Source organism: Aotus nancymaae, unplaced genomic scaffold (assembly GCF_030222135.1).
Source record: "Aotus nancymaae isolate 86718 unplaced genomic scaffold, 86718_ANA_hifiasm-v0.15.2.pri h1tg000003l, whole genome shotgun sequence".
Classification (NCBI taxonomy): domain Eukaryota; kingdom Metazoa; phylum Chordata; class Mammalia; order Primates; family Aotidae; genus Aotus; species Aotus nancymaae.
Window position 1 is genome coordinate 20,130,222 of NW_026988414.1, and position 27,790 is coordinate 20,158,011.

Consider the following 27,790-nt stretch of genomic DNA (forward strand, 5'->3'; position numbering starts at 1 on the left):
AAGTTGAAGCCATGAGGATTAATCTGATCTCAACGTCCTCAATCTTGTTTCCTTCTGATTGGGATTTATAGAGATTTTGCCAAATTCCTCTCCCAAAGTGTTGTAGCACATCACACCCTAACAAGATAATAAAACCGTCCAGTCTCCTTCATCCTCACCAGCAATGGTACACAGCACAGTGGTTTAGAGCGTAGGCTCTAGAGCCAGACTGCTCAACATCGAATACTAATTCTATCATCCATTAAACATCGAATACTAATTCTATCATCCATTAACTGTTGGATTATGAACAACGTTCAACTTACCTGGGCCTCGCTTTCCACATTTGTACAAAGCAGTTAAGATATTCTTATTGAAATGTGAAAAAGAATTATGGGTGATGAAACTGAGACCCAGACAATTTGATTTTTTCAAGGTTACACCAATAAGGAGTAAATGACCTAATACACATAAATACTTAGAACATGGCATGTAAGTTCTTACTGAATATGTGCTTTTATTTTTTGTTTTCTGAGGGATTGAAAAATGATACCTCATTATCACCATATTTACATTTCCCCTGCATACTAATGGAGTTATGTGTTCTTTCATTTGGATTCTCTCCTCTGTGAATTGCTTTTTCATACCCTTTACTCATTTTTTTCTCAACATGCAATCAGAATATTCTGTATGGTTAGGGATATTAGCCCATTATCTCTACTATACATGGCAGATGTTTTCTCTATAGTACAATGGTGCGATCTTGTCTCACTGCAACCTCTGCCTCCCAGGTTCAAGTGATTCTCCTGCCTCAGCCCCCCAAGTAGCTGGGATTACATCATGCCCAGTTCTGTCTGGTTTTTTTTTTTTTTTTTTTTTTTTTAGTATGTAATAATTTTTACAAGTTTTTTTGGGTTTTTAATTAAAAAAAAAAAAATAGAGACATGGTCTCACTATGTTGCCGAGGCTGGGATTATAGGCGTGAGACACCCCCCAGCCCATGCCCATCCCATCCTCATGTTTTATACACATACACACACAGAGAGAGTTTTAAAAACTATTCTTGGATACTTGATTTTCCATATAAACTTTTAGATATTTTAGCTAGTTTCCCTTTAAAAAAGGAATTCCACTAAATTTCTATATAAATTTTAGTAAGATTGACATTTTAATGAAATTATCTTTTGTAATTGGGTTTTGTTTTTTTTGGTTTGGTTTGGTTTTTTTTGAGACAGATTCTCACTTTGTTGCCCAGGCTAGAGTGTAGTTTCATGAATACAGCTCACTGCAGACTCAACCCCCTGGGCTTATGCGATTTTCCTGTCTCAGCCCGTCAAGTAGCTGGGACTACAGGCGCATGCCACCACATCCAGCTAATTTTTGTATCTTTTATAGAGACAGGGTTTCACCATCTTGCCCAGGCTGGTCTTGAACTCCTGATCTCAAGCAATTCACCCACCTTGTCCCCCAAAGTGCTGGGATTACAGGTGTGAGCCACTGCACCTAGCCAAAATTGCCTTCATATCCTAATTGCTATGTCCCTCCATTTTACACTGTTTTATAGCATTAATGAAATGTTTTCTATGACCCTTGCACTTTTAAGTTTATTGCCAAGTATTTTTTTAGTTGTATAATTAAAGTAGAAAGGGGATATGATTTCCATTTCCATTTGCATTTTAAACTAGCTATTGTCAGTATAGAAAATGTTATTTTTCTGTCTTTTTTATCCAGCTAGCCTCCCAAATTGTATTAGGTTCAAGTATTTCTTATATGAGAATCTCATGAGTTTTCAAGGTGTACAATTATATAATCCATAAATACAGATAATTCTTCTAAAATGTTTACATCATTTCATTTTTTCAACATACTGCATTAGCTAAGACTTCCAAAGCAATGCTGATTAACAGCGGTGATAAAAGGTAGTCTTGTGTTGTTCCTGATATGCTGAATGTGTCAGCCTTTCACCATGTAGCATGATGTTGGCTATTGGTTTTGAAAAATTGTCTTTATTAACTTTGTAATTTCTCTCTACTCTCATTTCACTAATCCACTTAGTTTTTATACAGAACAGCTATTGATTTTTATCAAATGACTTTTTGGCATAGTTTCCCTTCTTTAAGTGATTGAAGTAGTGAATTACATTGATAGGTTCCCTTACGTTAAAGTAGTTTTGTCAGGCTGTATTTTCTCTTACTAAAACTACTGAATTTTATCAGTTTATATCTAGGATATTTGCATCTATATTAATCTGTAAGTGAGATGCCTATAGTTTTATTGTGCTATCTTATTAAACATTTGCTGAAAGGGGAAAGTGGAATCAAAAGAGAATTTTGTTTTTCCATGGGGATTTTTTAAAATGCTATTGTTAAGACAGAATAGAGCATGCTAAATGCTGATAGAAAGAGTCCACTGGAGGCCAGGTGCAGTGGCTCACGCTTGCAATCCTAGCACTTTAGAAGGCTGAGGCAGGTGGATCGCTTAAGCTCAGGATTTCAAGACCAGCTTGGCAACATGGCGAAACCCCACCTCTACAAAAAATACAAAAATTAGGCAGGCGTGATGGTTTATGAGGGGCCAAGGTGGGAGGGAACCTGGGAGGTTGAGGATGCAGTGAGCCAAGATTGTACCACTGCACTTCAGCCTGGGTGACAAAGTGAAACTCAGTCTCAAAAAAAAAAAAAAAAAAAAAAAAAAAGGGTGGGGGGGAAGAAAGCATTAAGTGGAAAACTTGAAGATGAAGGAGAAAGGATCAATGGTAATGTGAAATTTCAGAGAAGGTGAAACAGATCCAGAGAACAAGCAGGTTATAAAAGGGATGCCTGAATTATGATTGAATAGAAGGGATTCCAATCACTAGATCTAGAAGTTTAGTAGCTAAAAGTTCAGGGAGTTCCCATCTAATGACTTCTATTTTCTCTATTGTAATACTACTTATACTCACCAATATTTTTGTTTATTTATGAGTTTATATAAAGCTATTTTCAGAGAACAAATGTTGCCATTAATAGAGACATTTCTTCATGTTATACAGTTATCTATTTTTCAGGACAAAATTCTACAAAGACTTAAAAACAAAAATTTCACTCTCTCCCTTCCAGCACTCAGCCTCACAGGCAAACAGAAATCCATGAGTCCTTAACACAAAAATCAGACACAAAATATTGCTGTCATAGAAAAATGATTAATTAAGCAGAAATTTTATTTCCAAGCTCTTCAAAGACTGTTACAAACACAAATAATGTATTCTTCTAAAAAAAAGAAGTGTCCCAAATTAAAGGCACATCATCAAAGTAAAACACTTGTGACATTAAGAATTCTTTTAGGTTGTAATATTTTCATGTTAGTTTTTAACCATTTACAATGTTCTGTGGGTCACACTTTCAACATTTTTAAATATATGAAATCCTGTATTTCTTTAAGTACAGCCACAACTACAAAGCAGAGGAACTTGAGAATACAAAGATCAAATCTGCTTCACTTATATACACAATGGAGCAGCCTAATGCACATGACAACATTAACTTTTCCAAACAAGTCTGCTAAGAAACTGCTGCCATATTTAGTGTTAAAAATAAAACAATCTTCCCATTTAGAAAAATCAAGACATCAGTCGATTAGTAAAACCTATTCTTCCCCCTCCAGCAATTTATACTTTTGTCTTCATTTAGGAATTGTAAATTCATGAGAAGAGAACAATTTTTTTATGGTATAAAAATCTACCAGGAACAAATTACAAGTATTCAATTTTTTAAATAAACAAAAATATTTTCCTTCCTAAAATGTAAACATCCAGTAAATAAAACATACATGATATTCCAGGTACAGAAACATTAGCAACTCACTTATGAAAGAGGTGCGTTTTGGTATATTTAGTGGTAAGGTTTTTGTCTTATGTATAAAAGTATTTCCTCAGAAAACCAGGCTATCACTATTTAAAACTCTATTCTTTCACCCAGTTTTCTTACTTGAGTAGAAACTCATGAATTTCTGTGATTTTGGCTATAGGACCAGGCCCCAGGAAAGGGCTGAAATATCTCTTAAAGTCACTTGGCTAGGGAAAAGTGTTTTCTTGAGACTTGAAGGCAGTCATTCATCACTTTGTGCTTGAAGGCACTCCTCAGCGAACTTCTCTCCTACTGAAAAAAGAGTTTGTTTGGTTTTTACTTTAGTAAGATTTATTTATAAAATTAACTCGTCATCATTTCATAGGGCACTTTAGAATTCACAAAATAGAAAGTAACAGGTGAGCCAGGTGCAGTGGTTCACGCCTGTAATCCAGCACTTTGGGAGGCCAAGGCTGGTGGATCACCTGAGGCTGGGAGTTCAAACCAGTCTGACCAACATAGAGAAGCCCCGTCCCTACTAAAAATACAAAAAAATTAGCCAGGCATGATGGCGGGCACCTATAATCCCAGCTGCTCGGGAGGCTGAGGCAGGAGAATCACTTGAACCCAGCAGGCGGAGGTGGTGGTGAGCCGAGATTGCGCCATTGCACTATAGCCTCAAAAAAAAAAAAAGAAAGTAACAGTGGAATACAAAAAACATCTAAACCACACCACTAAATGAGCAGCACCCATGAAAGTGCTTTGTACGTAAGCCCAGTCACAGTGGCTCATGCCCGTAATCCCAGCACTTTGGGAGGCCAAGGCAGGCAGATCACCTGAGGTCAGGAGTTTAAGACCAGCCTGAGCAACACAGTGAAACCTTATCTCTGCTAAAAATACAAATTAGCCAGTCATGGTGACACACACCTGCAGTCCCAGCTACTCAGGAGGCTGAGGCAGGAGAACTGCTTGAAATCGGGAGGCAGAGGTTGCAGTGAGCCAAGATCGTGCCACTGCACTCTAGCCTGGGTGACAGAGGGAGACTCTGTCGAAAGAAAGAAAGAAAAAGAAGAAAGAAAGGAAGAAAGGGAAGGAGGGAGGGAGGGAAGAAAGGAGGGAGTTTTGTAAAATGAAAAATGCTATGCCAACATAAAACTATTAACACCATAAATATGAACATTTTCCATTAAAAAGTACAATAGGATTTGACAGATTGCTTCCTTCTTTTAAATGTGAACAATCTCCTTTTGCTACTTGTGAAGAAGGACCTCAGATAATTACTTACTGTATAAACACCCCTTAGAACACATCATTTGAAATATGTTGGTCCCAAAAGACTCTAATAATTCACGCCCCTGTCCTCTTAAAAAAATATTGTGTCACACCTGCAATCCCAGCACTTTGGGAGACCAAGGCAGGCAGATCAGGAGGTCAGGAGTTTGAGACCAGCCTGGCCAATATGGTGAAAACCCATCTCTAATAAAAATACAAAACAATTAGATGGGTACAGAGGTGCGCACCTGTAATCCCAGCTACTAGGGAGGCTGAGGCAGGAAAATTGCTTGAACCCGGGAGGCAGAGGTTGCAGTGAGCCGAGATCATGCCACTGCACTCCAGCCTGGGTGATAGAGGAAGACTCCATCTTAGGGGCAGGGGAGGAAATTGTGAAAATGACCTCAATACAAAACATTCAAACCCATGAAATTTCTAAAATGCCACCAAAGAGGTGTTTCCCTTTATCAATTTTTAAAGCTCTTTTAACCCCTCTCACACTTTTTCCCAGTAGCTACATTTCTTCCTCCGTTAAAACACAGAGATATATTCAGAAAACCATTAGGAAAGAAATCACAGCAGGTGGTAGGCACACATCTCCCACTCTGGGGAGTCCTTAGTCCCAAGGTCAGTTGATAGGACCAAGCAGCAAATCACAACCCTGGGATGCTGGAAGGACAGAGGGTGGGCTTAAGGTCAAGAAACTACTGGCCGGGTGCAGTGGCTCATGCCTGTAATCCCAGCACTTTGGGAGGCCAAGGCAGGTAGATCATCTGAGGTCAGGAGTTCAAGACCAGTCTGACTAACGTCATGAAACCCCATCTCTACTAAAAATACAAAAATTAGCCAGGTGTGGTGGCATGCGCCTGTAGTCCCAGCTACCTGGGAGGCTGAGACAGGAGAATTGCTTGAACCTGGGAGGTGGAGGTTGCAGTGAGCCAAGATCACACCACTGCACTCCAGCCTGGGTGATGGAGCAAGACACTCCATCTCCAAAAAAAAAAAGAATTTACTACCAGCCAACTCAATTAAAGAGCTCAAGTACAGAAGGATATTGGCATCTCATGAGTTAGTGCCAAAGAAACTTCAGACTCTCCTAAATGGATGTATTCTACAGGCAACGTAACTATTCACAAGAATCACCCTTCAGGGAAAGTTGTGCATTTTGCTGGATTTTATTTTAATTCCCCCAAGAATAGTAGACATTCAAAACTCAGTTGCTCAAATCTTTTGGGAAGCCCTGTGATCATGCTATGGCCCCAAGACATCATGGTGTATCATTACTCACGAGTCTTCAGAGTAAAGCACAGGATCTGGGCTCACGGAAGGGGTTACTTCCAGCTGGAACACCCACCAGCAGGGCATCCTTGCAGGCGTTCTGCATACAGTACTGCTGAAGCTCTGCAGCTGCCTGAGAGACCTGAAACAAAGGGACAGCATCATGGCATGCTGCTCACAGCCGAGCCATCTGGCAGCCAAGGATGTTCTGAAAATGATCATCCAACCTGGTAAATATCAACGTTGTGTGACCTCCAAAAGTCTCTTTTTGCTGAAAGTTCTAATACTTGAACTACACAGAGGAAAGGTTACAATTTCTATGAACTTAAATTTAGATATTTTGGGGTTTAGTTGCTTATTCAACAAAGCCAAGAAAAAGCTGTGTCTTTGATTCATTTAGAAATGTAGTTTTGAGACTGAATGGGTAAAGAAATAGCTCATTCCAACATTCCCTTGACAAATTTTCACTTATATAAAGCATACATTGATATATCCAAGTTTGCCAAATGAGCAAATTGTCGTAATGTTTACAAGTCTGAAGCCTTATTCAGTCTGCTCCAAACAAGTGATAAAGTTCTTCCGCCCTGCTTTTGAGGCAGTATAGCTTACTGTTTAGGAATATAGCCTCTGGAACTGGAATGCCTGGACTCAAATTCAGCTGTCACTACCTATATAACCTTCGGCAAGTTACTTAACATCTCAGTAGCTGTTTTGTCATCTATGAAATATTTAGAAATAGAAACCCACCACACTGGGTTGCCGTAACAATTGAGTTCACACATGTAAAGCCTTTAAAATAGCGCAGACATATGTCAATACATTTGTGGTAGACTGCAAATGTGATCAGAATAGTTTTCAGCTCCTTCCACAAAGAGGTAGAGTCTATTGACCCACCCCTTGAATCTGGGCTGACTTTGACCAGGAGAATACTGCAGAAATAAAGGGCAAATTCCAAGCTAGTCCTCAAGAATCTCTGCACCTACCTCTCTTGGTGCAGGTGGAACTGTAAGACAACCATCTGAATGAGCCTCAGCTAGCCTCCTGGATGTCTTGTGGTGGAGAACTGGTAAGCCAGAACCAGCCACCTGTCTATCAACCTGCAGACATGTGAGTGAGGCCATTCTCCAACACCCAGATACCAGCCAACACCAGCCAACACCCTATCTGATTGCAGATGCATGGGAGAGCCCAGAAGATCAGCAGAACCGTACAGTTCAACCTAGTTCAAACTGTCCATCTAAGAATTGAGTATAAATGTTTTAAGCCATTACATTTTGGGGTGATTCGTTAGGCAGCAAAAACTAACTGATACAATATTATTATGCCTATTCTTATCTTGCATTTGATGCCTATTTCTACTTGGAGGCTTTTCTCATTGTACTTTTTATGTGTGTGCATTGAAAGGTGTTTTTAGCCGGGTGTGGTGGTACACGCCTATAATCCCAGCTCCTCAGGAGGCTGAGGCAGGAGAATCGCTTGAACCCAGGAGGCAGAGGTTGTAGTGAGCTGACATCGTGCCACTGCACTCCAGCATGGGTGACAGAGCAAGACTCAGTCTCAAAAAAAAAAAAACGGTGTTTTGAATAAAATTCACTCATATTGTACAAAAATGGTTCCAATTGGTGTTCAGGTATTACTACTAGTTCGTGTTAATTTTCCAAGCCTCCAAATAACTAGAAAATGAACTGTTTATGTTACAATTGCTACCAAGTTTCTGGACAGCTCTAGGAATTTTGGTTGCATTAATGTAATGACAGTACTCCGTATTATATAAACACAAAATATAATATTGCCAGACTAATGCTGAAGTTTACATTTCTCTCAATAGAAGCTCTCACATTTTCACATTAATAATAATTGGAATTAGGGAAGGTGGAGAAAAAAATAATAATAATTAGAATTGTTATATATAACAGTTACTAATTCAAAAGAAATTGAGAATCAATTATGTTCAGGCTTGCTATCTTTGCATTGGGGCAACAGGTAAACTCATACATGGTAGGTAGAAGGACACTATCTTCCAGGACCCTTGGAGAAATGAGACTAACTGAACTCTAGTCTAAAGAACATGGTCGGCCAGGCACAGTGGCTCACGCCTATAATCCCAGCACTTTGGGAGGCCAAGGCAGAGGAATTAGCTGAGGTCAGGAGTTTGAGACCATCCTGGCAAACATAGTAAAATCTGTTTCTACTAAAAATACAAAAATTAGCTGGGCATGGTGGTGTGCACCTGTAGTCCCAGCTACTCAGGAGGCTGAGGCAGGAGAATTGCTTGAACCTGGGAGGCAGAGGTTGCAGTAAGCCAAGATTATGCCACTGCACTCCAGCCTGGGTGACAGAGTGAGACTCCACCTCAAACAAACAAACAAACAAAAAAATGGCAAAAAGTTAAGGTAAGGGGATATACAGAGAAAATAAGAGTAAACGTGGTCACATCTCTCTAACACTAGCAAGGGAGAGAGGCTCTGGGCTAGGAGAATAGTAGCCCAAACACTTGCAAGCTATCCCCTGCCTCTGGAGGTGGGAGAACCTCCACCCAGGTTACCTGACTTTCCTTGGTTTGAGTCCATGTTTACCCAGCAACTTCTGGGAGGCTTCTCTAAAGGAGGAGTCCTTGGAAGGATACTAAGCATTCCAATAGCCGGGAAGGGAGGTCCTCTATTATATGCTAGAAAATTGGTATCCTGGTTTATTTTTCAGACAGCAAGTCTGTCAAAGAGAAGATACCTCTGGGTATGCTAAGCACATCCAACACTGAGTCCTGAAATGAGACAGACCAGACCCTCTAATGCTGTGACTCTCTAAGGTATTGCCTGAGAGAACCCCTGCCAAGTATCCCAGATTACACTTCCATGACTGCACCTCTTAAATAAGCTTATTATCCTATTAGTTAATAAGCTTACTGTGAGCTTGGGCAATTCACCTGAATTATATGGCTTTCAGTTTTATCATCATTTTTCAAATGTAGATAAGAATATCTTTCCGGCTGGGTGCCATGGCTCACACCTGTAATCCCAGCACTTTGGGAGGCCAAGGCAGGAGGATCACCTGAGGTCAGGAGTTTGAGACCAGCCTGGCCAACATGGTGAAACCCTGTCTCTACCAAAAATACAAAAAAAAAGGTTAGCCAGGCATGGTGGCAGGTGCCTGTAATCACAGTTACTCAGGAGGCTGAGGCAGGAGAATCCCTTGAACCTGGGAGGGAGAGGTTGCAGTGAGTTGAGATTTCGCCATTGTACTCCAATCTGGGCAATAAGAGCAAAACTCTGTCTCAAAAAAAAAAAAATATATATATATATATACACACACACATATATACACATTTATAATACATATATATACACACATTTATAATACATATATATTTATATATATACATTTATAATACATATATATTTTTATATATATCTTTATAATATACATATATATATATATATATATATATATATATTTTTTTTTTTTTTTTTTTTTCTCCTAGCTACTTGGCAGGTAGGCAGGCATTTGACTGGCTCAGAGTTTTCCTTTCCACCTCAGGTCCCCACATTGTCTGTGAATTTCCAACAACCCTGGTTTCAGTTCCCTGACTTCCTCTCCTCAAACAGCCTTCTCCTCAATGCCAACAGATACAGTTACAACACCTGTAACTGCTCCACTTCTGAAATTTTACACCCCAGTCTCCTACTCTCTGATCACAATCTCTCCTTCCCATCCAGGGTGCTGCCTCCTTCATTCTTCCTTTATTCTACTCTGACCTCACCGGGATCTCCAGGCTTCAACTCCTCCCCTTCTGTTTCACCCATTACCAGGAGGCTGGCTCCGTTCCTTCTCTATCCACCTAGGCTCAGCCTCAGCCTCTTTCTGGCCAGACCTTGACACGCCTTGCCCTCCAGCCCCATCTCCACCTTTCTGACATACCTCTCCTGCTAACTCACTCCTCCATCAACTACCGTTCACCTTCGGCACTCACATTCCAGGATGGCCAAAGGTTGCTGGAGTCTCTTTTGAGAGATGTGACCAGCAAATATGACCAGCAGTCTCTCTTCTCACAGCAGCTTGGTCTTCAGAGTCACAGCGCATCTACCTGCCTGCTTAGGGCCACTCCCTTAGTCCCATTTCCTCTGCCTTAGAAGAAAACGTGGCCTCCTATTTCACAAAGAAAATTGTCACAAGTCTTTAAGCCCATATCCAGAAACATATCTTTACACACATCTTTACCTTCTTTATTCCTGTCTCAGAAGCTGCGCCACCAATCCCCCGCCTCCCCTAGCCCTGTCTCCTCTACCAGCAATTGGCTTCCATTTGTTTCTTCACTGGAACCTAAAAATATAATTTGTTCCTTCCTCTCAACCCCAAAACATGGCTTTTCATTTCCTAAGTTAAAAAAACACGTTAGGGCCGGGCGCGGTGGCTCACGCCTGTAATCCCAGCACTTGTGGGAGCCGAGGCGGGTGGATCACGAGGTCAAGAGATCAAGATCATCCTGGTCAACATGGTGAAACCCCGTCTCTACTAAAAAAATACAAAAAATTAAGCTGGGCATGGTGGCGCGTGCCTGTAATCCCAGCTACTCAGGAGGCTGAAGCAGGAGAATTGCCTGAACCCAGGAGGCAGAGGTTGCGGTGAGCCGAGATCGCGCCATTGCACTCCAGCCTGGGTAACAAGAGCAAAACTCCGTCTCAAAAAAAAAAAACACCACGTTATTTCCTCTTTAAAACTAGATTTCTTTAAAAAGAAGAAGAAAAAAGTCCGCCTGCCCTGTGACAGTCCAGATTCTGCTTTTACTAACACATAAGCCACCAAACCTCTGCGTTCTACGCCCTCTCTCCCTTACCCTGTTTATAATCTTCACTCCACTTAGTATGTGAAGCGATGCTATATATCCGTTAATGTGCTGTTTACCTTCCCCTCCAGAACCACCCTATTCCCTGTAGCAGTGCCAGGCACACAGCAAAGGCGCCGCTGAGGCACAGGGATTACCCCGGGTGTGTTCCTTCCTACTGACCTTCTGCAAATTATGCTGCACTCGTTGCTAAACACAGCTCTGCAACAGACGCCTTTTGGCCCACTAACTAATGCTGGACACGCTGACTGAGCCCCCAGTTTTTGGAAATTCCCCCTTCCTTGCTCAGAAACCGTGCTGTCTCTTACTTCCTCTTCTCTCGGCCATCGGTGTAGCTGGTCCCTGGGTCCCAGGCTCTGAGCTCTGCTCTTCATAGAAGAGGCTTTTTCGCCTCCCTGCACTTGAATGATCTCTTTCAGCCCTGGGCGCTGTTTCAGGCCATGAGGACAAATCCCTCCCGGTGGTTCCCCGGAGTCCCCACGTCCGCAGCCGAATTCATCCTGTCCCCGAACCCGCTCCCACTCCTCTCTACCTTGGCGGGTGGCAGCGCCGTCCACCCCGTCACGACGACAGAAACCAGAGCATCCTGGCTCTCCTCCCTCTCGTCCTACCAATCCATCACCAAGTCGCGGCCCTGCGGTGGCCTCCCCAGCCCTGGGTCCCTCCTCCCGGCCCGCGAGTCGCCGGCCGCTCGGGCGCCCTCCGAGGAACTGACCGCGGCCGCCTTCTGGAGTGGGCATGGGCGCGCCCCCGGGGACCCCGCCCGCGCGGCCTCCCCAGGAGCGGCCTCCGCCTGCAGGGCCCGGCCCCGGCTCGCCCCGCGCATCCCCTCCCCGCCGCCCCCGCCGCCCCCCGGCCCCCGCCAAGGCCTCGCCGCTTCCCCCGCGTCCCCCAGCTGGCGCCCGGCCCGGGACCCGGCCTCCTCCTCTCACCGCCCCGCGGGCGGAGGCACCGGAGCGTGGGTCCCCGGAGCCTGCACCTTGATCCTCTCCACGGCGGCCTCCAGCTTGAGCTGCTCCACAAGGCGCTGCAGGGCGTTCGCGCTGGCACCGGAGGACATGGCGGCGGCGCTGAGCTCCGAGGGCGGCTGGGCCCGGCCGGGAGGGGAGGAGCCACCAGCCTCGAGCCAGGGCACCGCCCTGGGGCGGGGAAGCCTCAGCGCCCGCCCAGCCGCCGCAGCACACCCGGCGCGGAGCCGCAGGCCAGAGACAGCGGGGCCCGAGCGGGCTGGCCTTGCTGTCTGCTCCTCAGCGCTCGAAACCTGGGTGGCATCTGCGGCTGGACCTAGAACCGAGTCGGGGACCCTCAGAGCGAGGCGTCCTCCAGCGAAGCTGGCGACCCTAGCATGAGCAGGAATCGCGAGAGCGTGGGACGCGAGGATGGAGTGGGCGGCAGCAAACACGCACCCCTGAGAAATCAGAACTGGAGCCAAGGTATGACGGGAGTTGGAGAAATGAGGGGCCTTGCCAGACAGTATCCTCGAGAAACCAAGGACGGTTCATAGGATTTTCATGGGGCAGCAATCGATGTCTAAGTGAGCCTGTTACTGTTTCACGGAGATCCTACCAGTTGATTGGGTGGAGTGAGTATGCTAAACTGGGTAAAATCCCAGACCCTGACATCTTTGTGAAACATACAGTACAAAATTACATTCAGTGTCTGTCACTCTCGTCTCACCATTTAACTATCACCATTGTTTCTATTCTGCTGCTTTTTTCTTCATTTTTTTTTTTTTTTTTTTTTTTTTTTTGAGGATCTTGCTCTGTCACCCGGGGTGGAGTGCAGTGGCGTGATCACGGCTCCCTGCAGCCTCCACCTTCTGGGCTCAGGTGATCCTCCTGCCTCAGCATCCTGATTAGCTGGGACTACAGACACGCAGCACCATGCCCTGCTAATTTTTGTATTTTTAGTAGAGACGGGGTTTCACCATGTTGGCCAGGCTGGTGTTGAACGCCTAGGCTCAGGTGATACTCCTGCCTCAGCCTCCTAAAGTGCTGACATTATAGGCCTGCCGCATTTTTTAATAAATGTTTTACAAAACTGGGATCATTACTATATGTAAATTTTTTGTGTTGCTTTTTTCCATGTGTCATGAATATGTCATTAAGAATTCTTGCACACCATTGTATTTGTCACTTAAACTGAACAATGCAAAAGGTAATATATTGGCTTGTGTGACTGAAAAGTCCAAGGACTTTAAACTAGTGAATTCAAATACCCAAATAATAATTTTAGGGCTCGCATCCTCCATCTTTTGACTCTGCTTTTTCTGAGATTGGCCTCATTTTCCTTGGTGGTAAATGACTCGCTAGTGGTATGAAGGAAGGCGCCACACTTTCACTGTCCCCATCTAGCAAACCCAGGAACAAGAGTATCTCTTTTCTTTCTAATTGTTCCAGCAGAAATCCCCATAATGAACCTCACTGGCTGGTATTGAGTCATGAGCCCACCTCGGCCCAATTACTATTTGAAGGCAAGGATGTGTGGCATTGAAATGCTCAGATTAGCTGTGCCTGGGCAAACGGCAGGGGGAGGGGCTGGATCAGGTCCACATCTAGTGGGTGCTGAGAGGCACCACCCAAATTCTCCATTCAAGACTGAGACACTCATACCCTCAACTGCTGGGAGTGGTGGCACTGATGCCTCTCAGCTGAGTCCTCTCTGTGAACTGCCCTTATCCAGAGAGCCACCCATACCAAGGTCATACCCCTCCCAGTGTCAGCCCTCATCCAGTGACTGATGTGGGGTGTTTATATAAGGGCTGAACCCTAACCTTTTGCCTTAAGTTGGGACAACATTGAAGGATTATTCTAGCTCCAGAGCTCTTGCTAGAATAATCTGAGGCCTTTATGGCAGTTCATTACAGGTCAACTCCTCCCTCTGCCCAATCCCCACTTCCTGGACTCCCCGACAAATGTTGGTTTCAAGGATATTCCCTATAAACTTTCTGCATGAAAATCTCCATCTCAGGGTCTGTTTCTCTAGGGAACCCAAACTAAAACACCCATTCAAACCACGTGGACTGGTTGGGGTGTGGGGGAAGGATGGATCCCCAAAGGAGAGTTAGGATGCTGCTACAAGAAAGGGGCATGGGCCAATTATAAAAAACAAAGCATACAGCTATTAATTTTAATGACCACATGGTATTGCATTGTACAAGTGGATCACAAGTTATTTACCTACTGTATTAGTTTTCACACTGCTATAAAGAAATACACAAGACTGGGTAATTTATAAAGAAAAGAGGTTTAATTCACTCACAGTTCCACATGGCTGGGGAGGCCTCAGGAAACTTACAATCATGACAGAAGGGGAAGCAAGCACTCTTATATGGTGGCAGGTTGGGCGGGGGAGAGAGAGAGAGAGAAGGGGAAACCACCACTTATAAAACCGTCAGATCTTGTGGGAACTCCCTCACTCTCATGAGAACAGCATGGGGGAAACCACCCTTATGATCCAATCACCTCCCACCAGGTCCCTCCCTTGACACATGGGAATTACAGTTTGAGATGAGATTTGGGTGGGGAAGAGGGCCAGACCATATCGCCTACTATCCTATTCTTTAACACCTTCAACAGTGTTTATGTGTGTGTTGTATTTCCTTAGGATGCATCCCTGAAAGTGGAATTCATGGGTCAAAGAATATTAACTTTTTAAAGCTTTTCCCTACTATATCCTCCAGTAGGTGGTAGCAACTGATTTTCCTTCTGGAAGGCTGAGACTGCCTATTTCTGTGTACCCTCACAACTCCTATTGTGGTTCTTTAATAGATGAAGAATGGTATCTTAAGTCTTCTAAATGTCTTAACTATTGAGGCTGAACATTTCCTCTATTCATTCTGTGAGCTATGTGCCCATGGCTTGGGAGGACATTGAAGAGTTTTTCTTAGCTCATGACAAGAGATTTGCACATTTGAAAGCCCTCTCTTGTGGCCAGTTTCCTCACCACAAAGAACTTAATACATATTTTAGTAAAAAGATGAAAGTACATGTTGGGAACATTCAACCATCAATTCTTAGATTGATGAATAAGACAAAATAGAATGATTTCATATTTATTTAGATATTTTAAAGATACGGCAAAGAACTCTGTACAAAGATATACATACTGGGTTAGGAAAGGCTGGTCACAGATTGTGAGAGCTGGACCTTGGAGATGTGTCTTGCAGATGGCTCAGAAGAAAAGAACATTGCAGTATGGAGGAGAGCTGGAGGCAATGCTCACATGCAGAGTGAATACATTTTAAAATAGAGGAGGCGCTAGTGAATAATAGTAGATACAAACTTGCTAGGGTCAGAAGTGATAGAAAACCTCACACACACACACACAAAAGGTTGTGGTAAACAGTGGGATAGCCACAGGGTAAGACATTTGGGGAGTATTAATCTGAGATGAATGTGCAAAATGAACTGAAGTTGAGAAGACAAGATAGCTGTTGGTGGAGGAGTAGCTGGAATGAGGCCCTGGGTAGGACCGTCAGAGTAGGAATGAGCGGGAACAAATTTAGAAGACTAAATCAGTGGTACTTGATGGCGGTTACGAAATGCAAAGAAAAAGACAGAGGGTTCTGAAGCGGAGAGTAGACCAGAACTAACTCCACAACAGAAATAAGGAAACAAGACTTGGCTTGAGATGAGTAAAAAATAATGTGGAGTTTGGTTTGGGAGTAACTGTCTTCCATGGCACTGCTACATGCCTCTAGGCTGCTGAAAATGTTTAGTAGCCAAGATGTTATTGTGAGAGATGTTTCCACAGCAACGACAGCTGAGTAATGAGATTACCTCAAAATCATTAGAAACGAAGGCTTTGGCTGGTGCAGTGGCTCACACCTGTAATCCCAACACTTTGGGAGGCCGAGGCAGGCAGATCACCTGAGGTCGGAAGTTCGAGACCAGCCTGGCCAACATGGCAAAACCCCGTTTCTACTAAAAATACAAAACTTAACTGGGCGTGATGACGCACATCTGTAATCCCAGCTACTCAGGAGGCTGAGGCAAGAGAATCACTTGAACCCAGGGGGCGGAGATTGCAGTGAGCTGAGATCGCACCACTGCACTCCAGCCTGTGTGACAGAGCGAGACTCCATCTCAAAAAAAAAAAGAGAGAGAGAGAAAAGAAACGAAGGTTTTGGAGTTCCCCTCAATGCAGGGACACACGTCAGCCATGTCATACTGTGTACGTCAGCCACAGCGTCTCTCTCAGGCCCTTCTGTGTGGCCATGCAATTGCTGACTTCATCTCTTGCAGGTGCATGTGTGGTTTCCTCACAGATTCTCCATTTGGGGGCTCCCTGCTGCAATCCTCTGATGTAGGCCAGTGTCCCATAGCTGACCTCTCCTGACTACACACCCCCTTTGGTCCTTCCCTCCGCTTGGAGCCCACAGTGGACTCCTTTCTGCATCTAACCCCCCAGGAAACTGTAGTGTGGTCCCCACTGGGTGTGAACATACAACTTACTCTAATGCAACCGCCTCCCCAATTCTGCCTTCTGGGGACTACTCCAGCCAGCTTTGGGTCTTTTGAACTTTCCAGAAGAGAGCCATTCATCATCCCCCATATCTCCAAAAGTCTAGGGGATACATTTCAGAGATCTTGAAGCCCCTTCCTCACTTTAGAGTGGGTGAAGTACCCTCTACCTCTGTCATGGGAAGGGTGGGGAAGGGGACCACGTCAGTCCACTGGCAGTTCTCCAAGCCAAGTTTTCTATAATCTCCCCCTTGTTAATCTTTAACTTCTCTGGTTTACTCTTGAGGTAGGTGATGAGCTAATGGTTGAAAAGTGGGTTTCACAAGCTTTCAGCATGACCTGTCCAACAGACTGGCATCAATTGTAATGTGTTTGGCTTGGAGACACCAATCTGAGACAGAAATATTTTGTATTTTAATATCCTATTACTTAAGACTCCATAATTGGGCATTGTCTTCAGAACATACCTAATGAGACGTGCATTAATTGGTCCTTGTTTTTGTTTTTGTTTTTTTCAGGGAGCAAGAGGGCCTAATGGCTCAGTTGGTGAAAAGGTAAAAAAAAAAAAAACCAGCTTTCTCCTCCTTCCTCCCCTTTCTTGGAGTTTACTATAATTGGACTGCTGGGTTGGAATATTGAACATATAAATGTCATGCAGCAGAGAGAAAGACATCTCAAAGGAATTGCTCAGAGAAGGCAGAACAGCTGGGGATGGCAGGGAGTAAACACCCTTCGATGTTTTCTCCCTCCTCACCCATCCCTCCAAATGCATTCAAATGAGTGCATCAGCTTATCTCCAAGTAAAATGTCAATTAGTAAGACAGCTGTTTCTGTACCATTAAGCAGTACCGATCGGAGAATTCATCAACCTAATTAATTTCAAAGAGTGATTTTCTGATTCAGGCACGCATGATGTTCCTTCTATGAGTGAACCCAGGGCTGGATAATCAGCCTGTCCTCTTTCCTACAGGGTGACCCCGGCAACAGAGGCTTACTTGGACCCCCGGGGAAACAGGGACAAGCTGGCCCTCCTGGGGTCATGGGACCCCCAGGGCCTCCTGGAACCCCTGGGCCCCCAGGCCCTGGATGCACAATGGGACTTGGATTCAAGGTATTTTCCCCCTTTTCTGTGGTTAAAAAAATGATGTGTACTAAGGGCTACTGGAAAGACCAATAAGCTAAACCCTGGTCCCGGGGCGGAGGCTATGCGGATTCCCCTGTGAGCCGCCAGCTTCCAGCACCACACCTGGCACAAGCAGGTGCTCAGGAACCAGATCTGAAATTCTCATTCTTGCTCCTTCCCCAGGAGACCGAAGGCTCTGGAAGTACCCAGCTACTGAATGAACCCAAACTCTCCAGACCAACGGCTGCAATCGTAGGTCACCTCTGAAACCTTCATTTATGAGGGCTGTCACACTGTCATGCTACAGCGAGGAAGCTGTGGGCTACGTCCTGGCTCTGCCACTTTCAAAAACTCACCTTCTCTGTGCCTCCAGCCCCCAGCTGTGCCATAGGGAAATGAGATGCCCTTTACAGCTTGTGTCTTTGAGGAGCAGCATGGAAGTTTTGCAGAAAACATGATGTGGAAAGAGAACTTGAAAATCATTTTTACCTCTCTTCATCTATTTCTCTCTCTCTCTCTCCCTCCCTCTTCACTCTCTTACAACTAAGCATCTCTACTTTATTTCCTCCCTCCTGTTGCCCCATTCAATGCACACACTTTGCTCCAGGTGAAAGCTCTCTGCTCCTGGCAGGTGCCCCTCCTTGCTGCCTCCAGCCCCCGGCAGGTGTTGTTCATCTCCTGTCACAATGCCTGCTCTCAGGAGGACCAGCCCCCTGGATCTCATTCTCTTTGTTAAATGGGATCCAGAGCTGAGCCCTTCAGTCTAGGAGGGAGCAGTGCAGCCCCTCCCATGACTGAACAAGCAGTCCTCTCTCGACCTACAGAAGCAGAGGGCTCTGAGATACAGGGTCAGAGCCTCCCCCTCACCGGTTGCTGGGAGGGGCCCTCTGATTCTCTCACTCTGTGGGGTGTTGCTTCCTTCTGACTCCGGAAGGGAAATTTGTTGCTTATCCTTGATTCCCATTGCCTGGGACAAAATCAGCATAAAAACTCAGGGGGAGATGGTGATACGAGAGGGGAGATGGAGGTGAGCAAAGTGGCTAGAAGAATATTTATGTTTATTTTTCCAGCGTCTCAAGGGAGAGAAAGGAGACCGGGGACCCAAGGTGAGGTTACAGAGCCAAGTTGGGGTGGGAGGGCTTTCCAGCCTGGTTCTAGGGGCATTATCCCTGTACAGTAAACTTTTTCTCATTTCTTGCTACTGTGACCAGGGAGAAAGGGGGATGGATGGAGCCAGCATTGTGGGACCCCCTGGGCCGAGAAGGCCACCTGGGCACATCGAGATCTTGTCTAGTGTGATTATCATCCAGGTCAGAGCTTGTCTACATATTTTCCACCTTTGCCAAAGGGAAGAGGAGGTTGTCCATGACTTCAAAACTGCTAGCCATGCAGGGGGCATGTAGCCAGCGCCTGGTGTTAGAACTTCCACCTGCCAGCACGCATCACCTCTCTGTTCCTCCCCTAGTACCACTGTTCTCTCACATGGTGCTTCCAGAATTGTCTCTTCTGATTAGCAGCATTTGGGGTCAACTGAAAATGCAGCCTAGGAGCATTAGAGATGTTAGGGTCTTGAGGAAGGCCCAGCTAAGCGGTGCACACCTTCCCCAGCCAGGTGCAGAGCACACTGAGAAATAAAGCCAACGATGAGGAGGTCGGCCCAGAGGCCACCTTGATTACTGATGGAGGTTAGGCAGAAGGCCTCCACCCAATGGGAGAGCCACATGTTCCTGCCAATCAGACGGACTTGCCCACAGGTTGCCAGATGTGCTTCCCGGAGGCAGGCAGGTCTGAAGGAAAGAAGTGTGGCTGAGCTGGGCATGCCCCTTGGTGCTTCCCAAACTGCCCATCAGGAAGGTCCCTTCACCTCTCCACGGAGGAGGTGCAGGGGCCAAGAGAAGCCAAGGATTACACCCTTCCTGTCAGAGGAAACATCTTTGTATGCTCCCTTTGGATGGCTCTTTGATAGTGTGTTAAAACTAAAACTAAAAATACCTGTTCTTCACAATCCCACATGGGAAGATGTTCACACAAATGGAGGAGAGCATCCTCTTCCCAGCTCTGATCAACAAGGAAGGTAGTAACTTCATCCTTCAAACCCCCATCGTGTATAGCAATGGCCTGGTTCCATGTCTGACTCCTCCACCTGCCCTCTGGAGCTTTTTCTTCTCTGTGTCCCCCCTGCTGGCCTCATAATGCAGGCTTAATCAGTGTTTGCTGGATGAAATGTTGGGTGCCATTGAATTCTCTATTCCTATAATAAACACTCTGGCATAAGCACTCAGGAGCATGCACTCTGCATCAGGTCCATGCTAGGTCCTGTGGGTGTAAAGATAAGTAAGGCCAGGTGCAGTGGCTCACACCTGTAATCTCAGCACTTTGGGAGGCCAAGGCAGGAGGATTGCTTGAGCCCAGGAGTTTGAGACCAGCCTGGGCAACGTAGCGAAATCCTGTCTTTAATATTTTTTAAAGTTTCTAATTAAAAAAATAAAAAATAAATATAAGTAAGACAGAGTTCCTATCTTCAAGGAGCCCCCAGTGAAGTCAGAAGAAGGGCTGTAACTGAGAGGCAAAGGAACGTAAATAAGGGAACAAGGGAGAAAAGACTGTTTGGGATATGAGGAATCAAGGAAGGCTTCCTGGAGGAATATCTTTGAGCAGGGACTGGAAAGCTGAGAAGGATTTTACCAGGTAGGCACAGAGGACAGAACTTCCAAGGTTCAAGTGGTAGAGATGCCCTGAGCCAAAACAGAGAGTAGGACAATGTGGTGTGCCCCAGGCTCAGGGAGCTGACTGGCAGGGGGTAGTGGGTGTGGCTGTGTGTGGAGAATGATGGGAATTGGAGAGAAGGCTGGAATGTGGGCTGGGACCAGATCGGGTCCATTTAATATTAAGATATCACATCATGAAAAATCCTGGCCCTTCAGAGAGAAATAACACTATGCTGGTAGACCACAGAAAGACAAGCCGCAAATAACTGGGAAAGAGCCTTTACTGCTCCGTTTTGTTTATTGTTTTTTTGCAGGGAGTGCTGTTTGTTTTTGCCAAGCAAATTCACTCTTTTCAGCTGCTTCCCCCAGCTGCTGCCTGCAAATAGAGCTAGTTTGGGTGAGCTCTCATTTATAGCCCCCTTTCCTCTGCTTTTGAGAAGAAAACCACGTCCAGGAAAATCTCCTTATGTTAGGCAATAACCCCTACTATGAACTCACTGTTGTGAACAGTGATTCATTTTGCACATTGCGGAGTTGCCTCTCGGTGTAGAAAATCATGTTTGCGGCTCTCTCGGAGGCCTGCCTCTCACGGTCTTGGGTGCTACCCTGTTTATCTCCTGTTTTATTTCCACTGCTTTGGGCAGCCCTTCCAAATAGTTTTCATTCTGGAGTTTAGAGTGTCTCTACATTTCAATAAAAATGGTTGCCTTTGGATGATTTCTAGAAAAGAAAAGGGACATGCTGACATCTTTCCATGAGGGGAGTTTATGGGAACTGGGGTGCCTCTGGGTGAAGGGCAGCTCTCGCTGATGGCTGCCATGCAAAGATGCAGCTTTTCTCAGAGCTGGGACAGGACCCAGCCAGGACTCTCTGTGTCTGATTCTAATGTCCTTGATCTCCAACTCTGCGTTAGAAGTTCTTCATTAGCCATGCTAATAGGAGAAAAATAGAAAACACTGAAAAGCTAAAACAAAAAATTTAAATGGTCCGGGCACGATGGCTCACGCCTGTAATCCCAGCACTTTGGGAGGCTGAGGCAGGCAGATCATATGAGGTCAGGAGTTTGAGACCAGCCTGGCCAACATGGTGAAACCCCATCTCTACTAAAAATAGAAAAAAATTAGCCAGGTGTGGTGGCAGGTGCCTGTAGTCCCAGCTACTCAGGAGGCTGAGGCAGGAGAATCACTTGAACCTAAGAGGCAGAGGTTGTAGTGAGCTAAGATCATGCCATTGCACTCCAGCCTGGGTGACAAGAGCGAGACTCCATCTAAAAAAAAAAAAGAAAAAAAAAATTAAAATGACCCATAATGTTTCCACCTAGAGATAACTACTGTTAAAGGTGTTACATGGTAGATAAACGCTTTCAGATTTTTCTCTATACATATATATGCACATCCAAAAAGATGATTATCCTAGGCGTATGATTATGAAACCAGTTTTCTCACTTAGCATTATGGAATGAATATATTCTCATTAAGAAACACAGACTTATTTAATTTTATTTTTGAGATAGAGTCTCACTCTGTCCCCCAGGCTGGAGTGTGTTTAATTTTTAATGGGTCTATGATGGTCTAGTGTGTGCATGTCGAATGGTTTATTTAATTAGTAACCCGGTGATGCGCACCGTTTCTCACTTTTTAGCTTTCTAAACAACGCTGAACTGAGTATCTTTGGCTATATACCCCTGTGCACTTGCCTGAGTTTTTTCTCCTAAAGCAGGGTTTCTCAAGAGTGACGATAATTTTTATTCTGGGGGCTGTCCTGTGTGTCGCGGGGTGGGTAACCGTCTCCCTGGCCTGCATCCACTAGTGCCAGCGACACCCCCTCCCCCAGCGTGCTGACAATCAATGTCTCTAGATTGCCAGATGTCCCTTGGGCGGCAAAATCACCCCTGCTTGAGAACCATTGCCCTAAGGATAAAGTTTTTAAAATATGCATATTTTAAGGTTTTTGTTATCTATTGCCAAATTACCTTCTCAAACTTGCACTGATTTATTACTTTATACTCCGAACAACAGTATGTAACAGTGCTCAATTTCACTACTCTTATGAATACAAACATTAGCACTAAAACGCCCGGCTCAAAACATTTTACCAATCTCAGAAAACAAAATGGACGTTTTTGTTTGTTTGTTTTGTTTTTTTGAGACAGTGTTGCTCTCTTGCCCAGGCTGGAGTGTGATAGCATGATCTCGGCTCACTGCAACCTCCGCCTCCTGGGTTCAAGTGACCCTCCTGCCTCAGCCTCCCAAGTAGCTGGGACTACAGGCGTGTGCCACCATGCCCACCTAATTTTTGTATTTGTAGCAGAGATGGGGTTTCACCATGTTGGCCAAGCTGGTCTTGAACTCCTGAGCTCAGGTGATCCTCGCCTCTTGGCCTCCCAAAGTGCTGGGATTATAGGTATGAGCCACTGTGCCCAGCCAGAAAAATAAATGCTATCTCATTGATTTTTTAAAAAATTATTAGAGTGAGACTGAATATGAAATAAACCATGTTGATTATATAGATTAGCTATTGTTTCCACAGTGAATTATTTTCCTTATAATTTACTAATTTTTTCTTTGGAGTATTCATTTTTGTCTTATTTTTTCATGTCAGCTTTTAATATTATGAATATACATATCTTTCCTACCTTGCTGTTTGTCTTTATGTATTGAGATGTGTGGTCTTATTTGTTCAAAAATCCTAAAAGGGTTGTAAACAGGGCCAGGAAAAGAGTCCTCGCCTCACACAGGAGTGTCCCTTGGGGCCTTGAACCAGGTTCCTGCCGGTAAGCTTCCAACCAGCTGGGTCTCTGCCTTGCAGAGGATCCTGTGTGGGTCATGCTCTTTTTTATTAAAATCTGCTGAATGTTCCTTTTGTGTCTGAGTGAAAAGTTCTGGCTCCAAAAACTTGGTTGTCAGGAGGGAGCCTTGATCTGGGAAGACTGACCTGGGGCTCGACAATAATTAGTTCAGGTTAATTATTGGCAATCTGTAGATTCGCAGCCTAGGAGCTTCTCTTCCCCTCAGCCTGGGCCTCTGGAGGTTTCTTTTATGAGCTCTGAACCCTGAGGGAGGACTTAAAGTAATGAATTTTCCTGTAATCAGATTTGAGGGTTTGTTCCCTGAGCCATCCAGTCAGTTGGAGAATTGAGCACGGACTGGTTTATTTGGACACAGGATGCGGGAGATGATGCAGAGAGCATCCAATGAGCAACCCGGGGAGGAGAGGGAAGAAACGGCATGACATATTCCAGATGTGGACTTCTGGGGTTGGAGGGAGCGGTTCTGTTTACATGCGGGAGATAGCGTCTGGGAGCTATTGAGAAAAGAGTGGGTATTTTATTTTGAGTATCAGGGAGTAAGAGTTCTGCTTATCCTGAGGGGAACCTTGTGAGATTCACCGTAACTTGAACTTCATTCCTATGAGAGCAATGTAGTTTGTACATGTTTATAAATATTTGATGTGTTCAGGTGGAGCACAGTGGCTCACGCCTAAAATCCCAGCACTTTCGGAGGCCGAGGTGGGAGAATTCCTTGAGGCCAGGAGTTTGAGACTGGCCTGGGAAACATAGTAAGATCCCACCTCTACCAAAAAAGTAGAAAAATTTGCCAGCCTTGGTGTCACGTTCCTGTAGTCTTAGCTCCTCAGGAGGCTGAGGTGGGAGGATTTGTTGAACCCAGGAGTTTGAGGCTGCGGTGAGCTCACTCTGAGACAGGGTCTTGCTTTCTCATCCGGGCTGCACCACTGCACTCCAGTCTGGATAAGAAAGGAAGACCCTGTAAAAAAAAAAAAAATTAAATACTTAATTAGTTCAGTATTTAGCATTCCTTCATTTGTTCATTTATCTATTCAATCAACAGGAGGCACTGGGGATAGAAAATACCTGTCCCTGCATTACTGGAAGAAAATAGATGCTTCGTGCAGATTTGTGTCATGTAAACCGGGGTCACAATGAGAAAAGCTACAGAGGCCAGGCAGGCCAAGTTCGTGAGGTGGGGGTGAGGGCAGGGAGACAATAGGGAGTGGTGAGAAGTGGGGTGAAGTAAAGAGCCCACGTCCTCTCTAAGGAACAGCTGCCTCAGCTCCAGCCAATGGTTGCCCACATCATGGCCCACGATTGCCACGTTTTCGTTTTTCAAGTAAAGTCGGAAATCCAGATTTGTGGGGGTGGGTAAAGTATTTCTATTTTAAAATTTTGGTTCACATTTTTATTAAGCATTCTGCAGGCCCAACAAAACATTTCAGTGGGGCAGATTCAGTTTATAGGCAGCTAGATATGACCACAAATACTTCTGCAAAGCATGTGGATATTCTCTTTAATAAACACACCTACAAAGAAGATGAGAAGGTATCATAGAGGTTAGAAACTGAACAGAGGAAGGAGGTAAAGGTGACTACTGCAGCCTGAAGCGTCAAATAAGCTTAAAGCGTACTGCTAGGCAAAAAGGGAACGGTAGGGGTAAAAAGAACGTGTGTTATCTAATAGAAGCACATCTACGTACATATTTAATTTTTTATTAAAAAAAAATTTTTAATTTTAAAAAATTATTTTACTTTTTCGAGTTGGAGCCTTGCTCTGTCGCCCAGGCTGGAGTGCAATGGTGCGATCTCGGCTCACCGCAACCTCTGCCTCCTGGGTTCAAGCGATTCTCCTGCCTCAGTCTCCTGAGTAGCTGGGATTACAGGCACCTGCACCATGCCCAGCTAATTTTTGTATTTTTAGTAGACACAGGGTTTAACTATGTTGGCCAGGCTGGTCTTGAACTGCTGACCTCAAGTGATCCGCCAGTCTCGGCCTCCCAAAGTGCTGGGATTACAGGTGTGAGCCACCGCGCCCGGCCAATATTTAATTTTTTCTAATATTATTGACTAAGTAGATGTGGTGAGTGCTATGCTCAATTCTTTACTAAATGTAACTCTCAACTCTGCTGTCCAAACACCCCCATTTTTCAGGAAAGGAAACTGAGGGCCTGAGTGGTGAAACACCTTACAGAACTGGGGCTTGTACCTGGACCCAGGCCTTTGCAACAAGGCGTTTCTGAGAACACGGAGGTGGAAAAAGCTGCTTTAGGAGGTGGTGAGCGCCACGTTGCTATGGGTTTATAAACAGGAAATGAAAGAGTACATGATATTGAGGGCATTCAGGCATGGAATGGGAGTCAGACCAGAGGAGACTGAGGTGCTAATAAGCCTAACTTGGGGAAAGGGCACAAAACTGCGAGGTGCCCATCCTGCCCTTCACCACCTCTTAGAAAGTTCTTCCTGACGTTGAGCTGAAACCTGTGTCACAGGTCCAAGCTCTGCTCCTGGGACAGTTGGAGGTGACAATAACTGAGCATCTAATGTGTGGCAGGCTCTGTGCTGGGCTCCAGGGCTGCGGTGATAACTCAGACGTGGTCCATCTCCCCGAGGAGCACACAGCCCACTGGGCACACAGGCGTCAGAACAATTGCATTTGTCTTTTTGCTACTGTGCCTGGCAACCACCCTGGAGCTCCGCAGTGCTCAGTCACAGCAGATCTCCCTCTTGTTCATATCAGAGTGCTGGGCCTGCGGGGGGTTCACGGCAGATCCTGTTGCCACCCTGCCCCACGTTCTCTGGCCCTGTAGTTCTCCTGAAGCTGCACAAGGCAGTTCCCAGCTTGTGGGCTGCTTTCCACCTCAAGCACCTGCATTGCATGGCTTCTTTGCTAGGAGCTTTTTCTGGCACTGGAGGCACAAGATGGGGATGGCAGAGCCACCAGCATACCATGAGGAATGGGAATCAATCCGTGGGTAGATGCCACAAATGCCCTGTGTCCCGGTGGGATGATTCTGAGGCTGCTTTCAGTATTTCAGAGGGTCCCCAGTGGGCCTGAACCCGCAGCTGCCTTCCTTGGCTTCTGGAGGCCACTTTTCTGCCTCATTTTCCTCACTTTTTTGCTTTGCTGTCTGACATTGCCTTCCCAATTAACTGTCTGCACTCGTTGTTGCCTTGGGTCTGCTCTTTGGGAAACCTGAACTAAGATGGACACCCTCCCATTTCACAGAGGGGAAAACTGAGTCCCAGAAGAAGGGCAGTGGCTTGTCCGAGCCACCTAGATGGTGAATGACAGAGCAGGCCTTGATCCCAGGTCCGTGGTCCTGAGCTCAGCCCGGCCGGCTCCCACCGTGGTGCCTCCCGGTCTTCCTTGGCCTTCCATCATCCTTAGGCTCGGTTTTTCTTTTTAGCAGAATTCAATGGTAACAAAGTCAGAATTTGGGGTATTTTTTCAGATCTGGAAATTTTTCTCCCATGACACTTCTGGTATCGCTGCTAACCTAGGCCTTTTATTCATAGGTTGAATAAGCTGTTGCACCCTTTATTCACAGGGTGGAGAGCCACGGTTGATAGCCATCTCTGTTACTGCTTTTCTATTTCTATTTCTTATTATTCTTATTATTTATTTTCTATATCTTAATCTCATTTCTGGAAACATCTTGTAAGTGTCTCATAATAAATCTTTTATCAGTTGATTAGCTGAAGTGCCAAGTTTGTTGCTTATTGCTTTCGGTGCGTTTCATCTTGAACCTACGTTTCTCTTCGTTTCTCTCTTTACCTCACTCAGTTCTTATTTAATAGAACTTACATATCTTGTGTCTCATTAAGAATATGCCCCTATCTATTCTCAAATTTTCCTTCTATTTCAGGAAGTGATTGTGTTTTCAAGGCAAGGTTTCCTTTGGACCTTACTAGCTGGTTCCTATTCTCTCTGTTACACAATTTTCACAAGGCCCCATGTTGAGTTTTTATAGTTTTGTTTTGTTATTCATCAGCACATTCTCGAGCAAAGAGGTCTATGTAGGGCCAGTGTTGGAATCTCCCAGAAGTGAGGCTTACCACTAATTTCTTCTTGGTTTGCTATGACTTGGCCAGGTGTTGAGAAATATGTACAGAAGCAATTGATAAGTTTTCAGTGAATTCTAGTTCCTTCCTCCAGGAAAATGTCCCATTTGAATCTCTTGGAAAATGCAACCACTTTAGTGGGTCTAAACTTGGGGAAAAGCTCCTTGGAAATGGACTTTCCAGTCCCAGCAGAGAAGAAAAGTCTAAAGATTGTTCTAGACTGCTGCTGTTTCTGAGGACTGAGGCCAGCAGGGCCTGCGCAGAAAGAAACTCCAATGGATCTCTGTTGGCAGGACCTACATGGCAGAATGTGGGTCTGCACCAGGCTGGGGGTGGCCTCTGACGGAGGGTGGGGCCTCCTGGACCAGAAGCCAAGAGAACGAGGCAGGCGGCCAAGGGGGTGTGAGGACACAGGCTGCAGGGGTCCCTCTGCCCTCCCATCTCTCCTT

At 45.1% G+C, this 27,790-nt stretch overlaps 2 protein-coding genes across 6 annotated transcripts in view; one reads left to right on the forward strand and one right to left on the reverse strand.

Annotated features, from left to right (window-relative positions):
* Positions 1–3,160: 3,160 nt before the first annotated feature.
* GNG10 (G protein subunit gamma 10) lies at positions 3,161–12,283 on the reverse strand. 2 transcript variants are annotated; one of them, XM_064378952.1, is made up of 3 exons: positions 12,173–12,283; positions 6,364–6,495; positions 3,161–4,112 (listed from the first exon to the last, which is right to left on the reverse strand). In XM_064378952.1, exons 1-2 carry the CDS (start codon positions 12,251–12,253, stop codon positions 6,370–6,372), a joined length of 207 nt encoding a protein of 68 aa, XP_064235022.1. In that variant the 5' UTR covers positions 12,254–12,283; the 3' UTR covers positions 3,161–4,112; positions 6,364–6,369. The 2 variants fall into 2 exon arrangements, with proteins under 2 accessions (XP_064235022.1, XP_064235020.1); XM_064378950.1 differs by having other exon boundaries at positions 3,161–4,115.
* A 125-nt stretch (positions 12,284–12,408) lies between these two features.
* The window catches only part of LOC135276023 (collagen alpha-1(XV) chain-like), a 37,802-nt gene continuing 22,420 nt past the window's right edge, over positions 12,409–27,790 (forward strand). The window contains exons 1-7 of one of the 4 annotated variants that reach the window (XM_064378942.1): positions 12,409–12,626; positions 17,177–17,212; positions 17,629–17,769; positions 17,965–18,033; positions 18,852–18,887; positions 18,993–19,076; positions 19,536–27,521. In XM_064378942.1, coding sequence (XP_064235012.1) covers positions 17,698–17,769; positions 17,965–18,033; positions 18,852–18,887; positions 18,993–19,076; positions 19,536–19,859 — 585 coding nt within the window. In that variant the 5' untranslated portion in view covers positions 12,409–12,626; positions 17,177–17,212; positions 17,629–17,697 and the 3' untranslated portion in view covers positions 19,860–27,521. Of the gene's footprint in view, positions 12,627–17,176; positions 17,213–17,628; positions 17,770–17,964; positions 18,034–18,851; positions 19,077–19,535; positions 27,522–27,790 lie in introns of those variants that run through there. The other 3 variants (XM_064378940.1, XM_064378944.1, XM_064378947.1) reach the window with 3 other exon arrangements.

Bases quoted from the DNA above. Each gene is read 5' to 3' on its own strand.
- GNG10 (XM_064378952.1), bottom strand. From the start codon at position 12,253: ATGTCCTCCGGTGCCAGCGCGAACGCCCTGCAGCGCCTTGTGGAGCAG. The intron at 6,496-12,172 runs GTGCAGGCTCCG...CCTTTGTTTCAG, and splicing joins CCGCCGTGGAGAGGATCAAG to GTCTCTCAGGCAGCTGCAGA.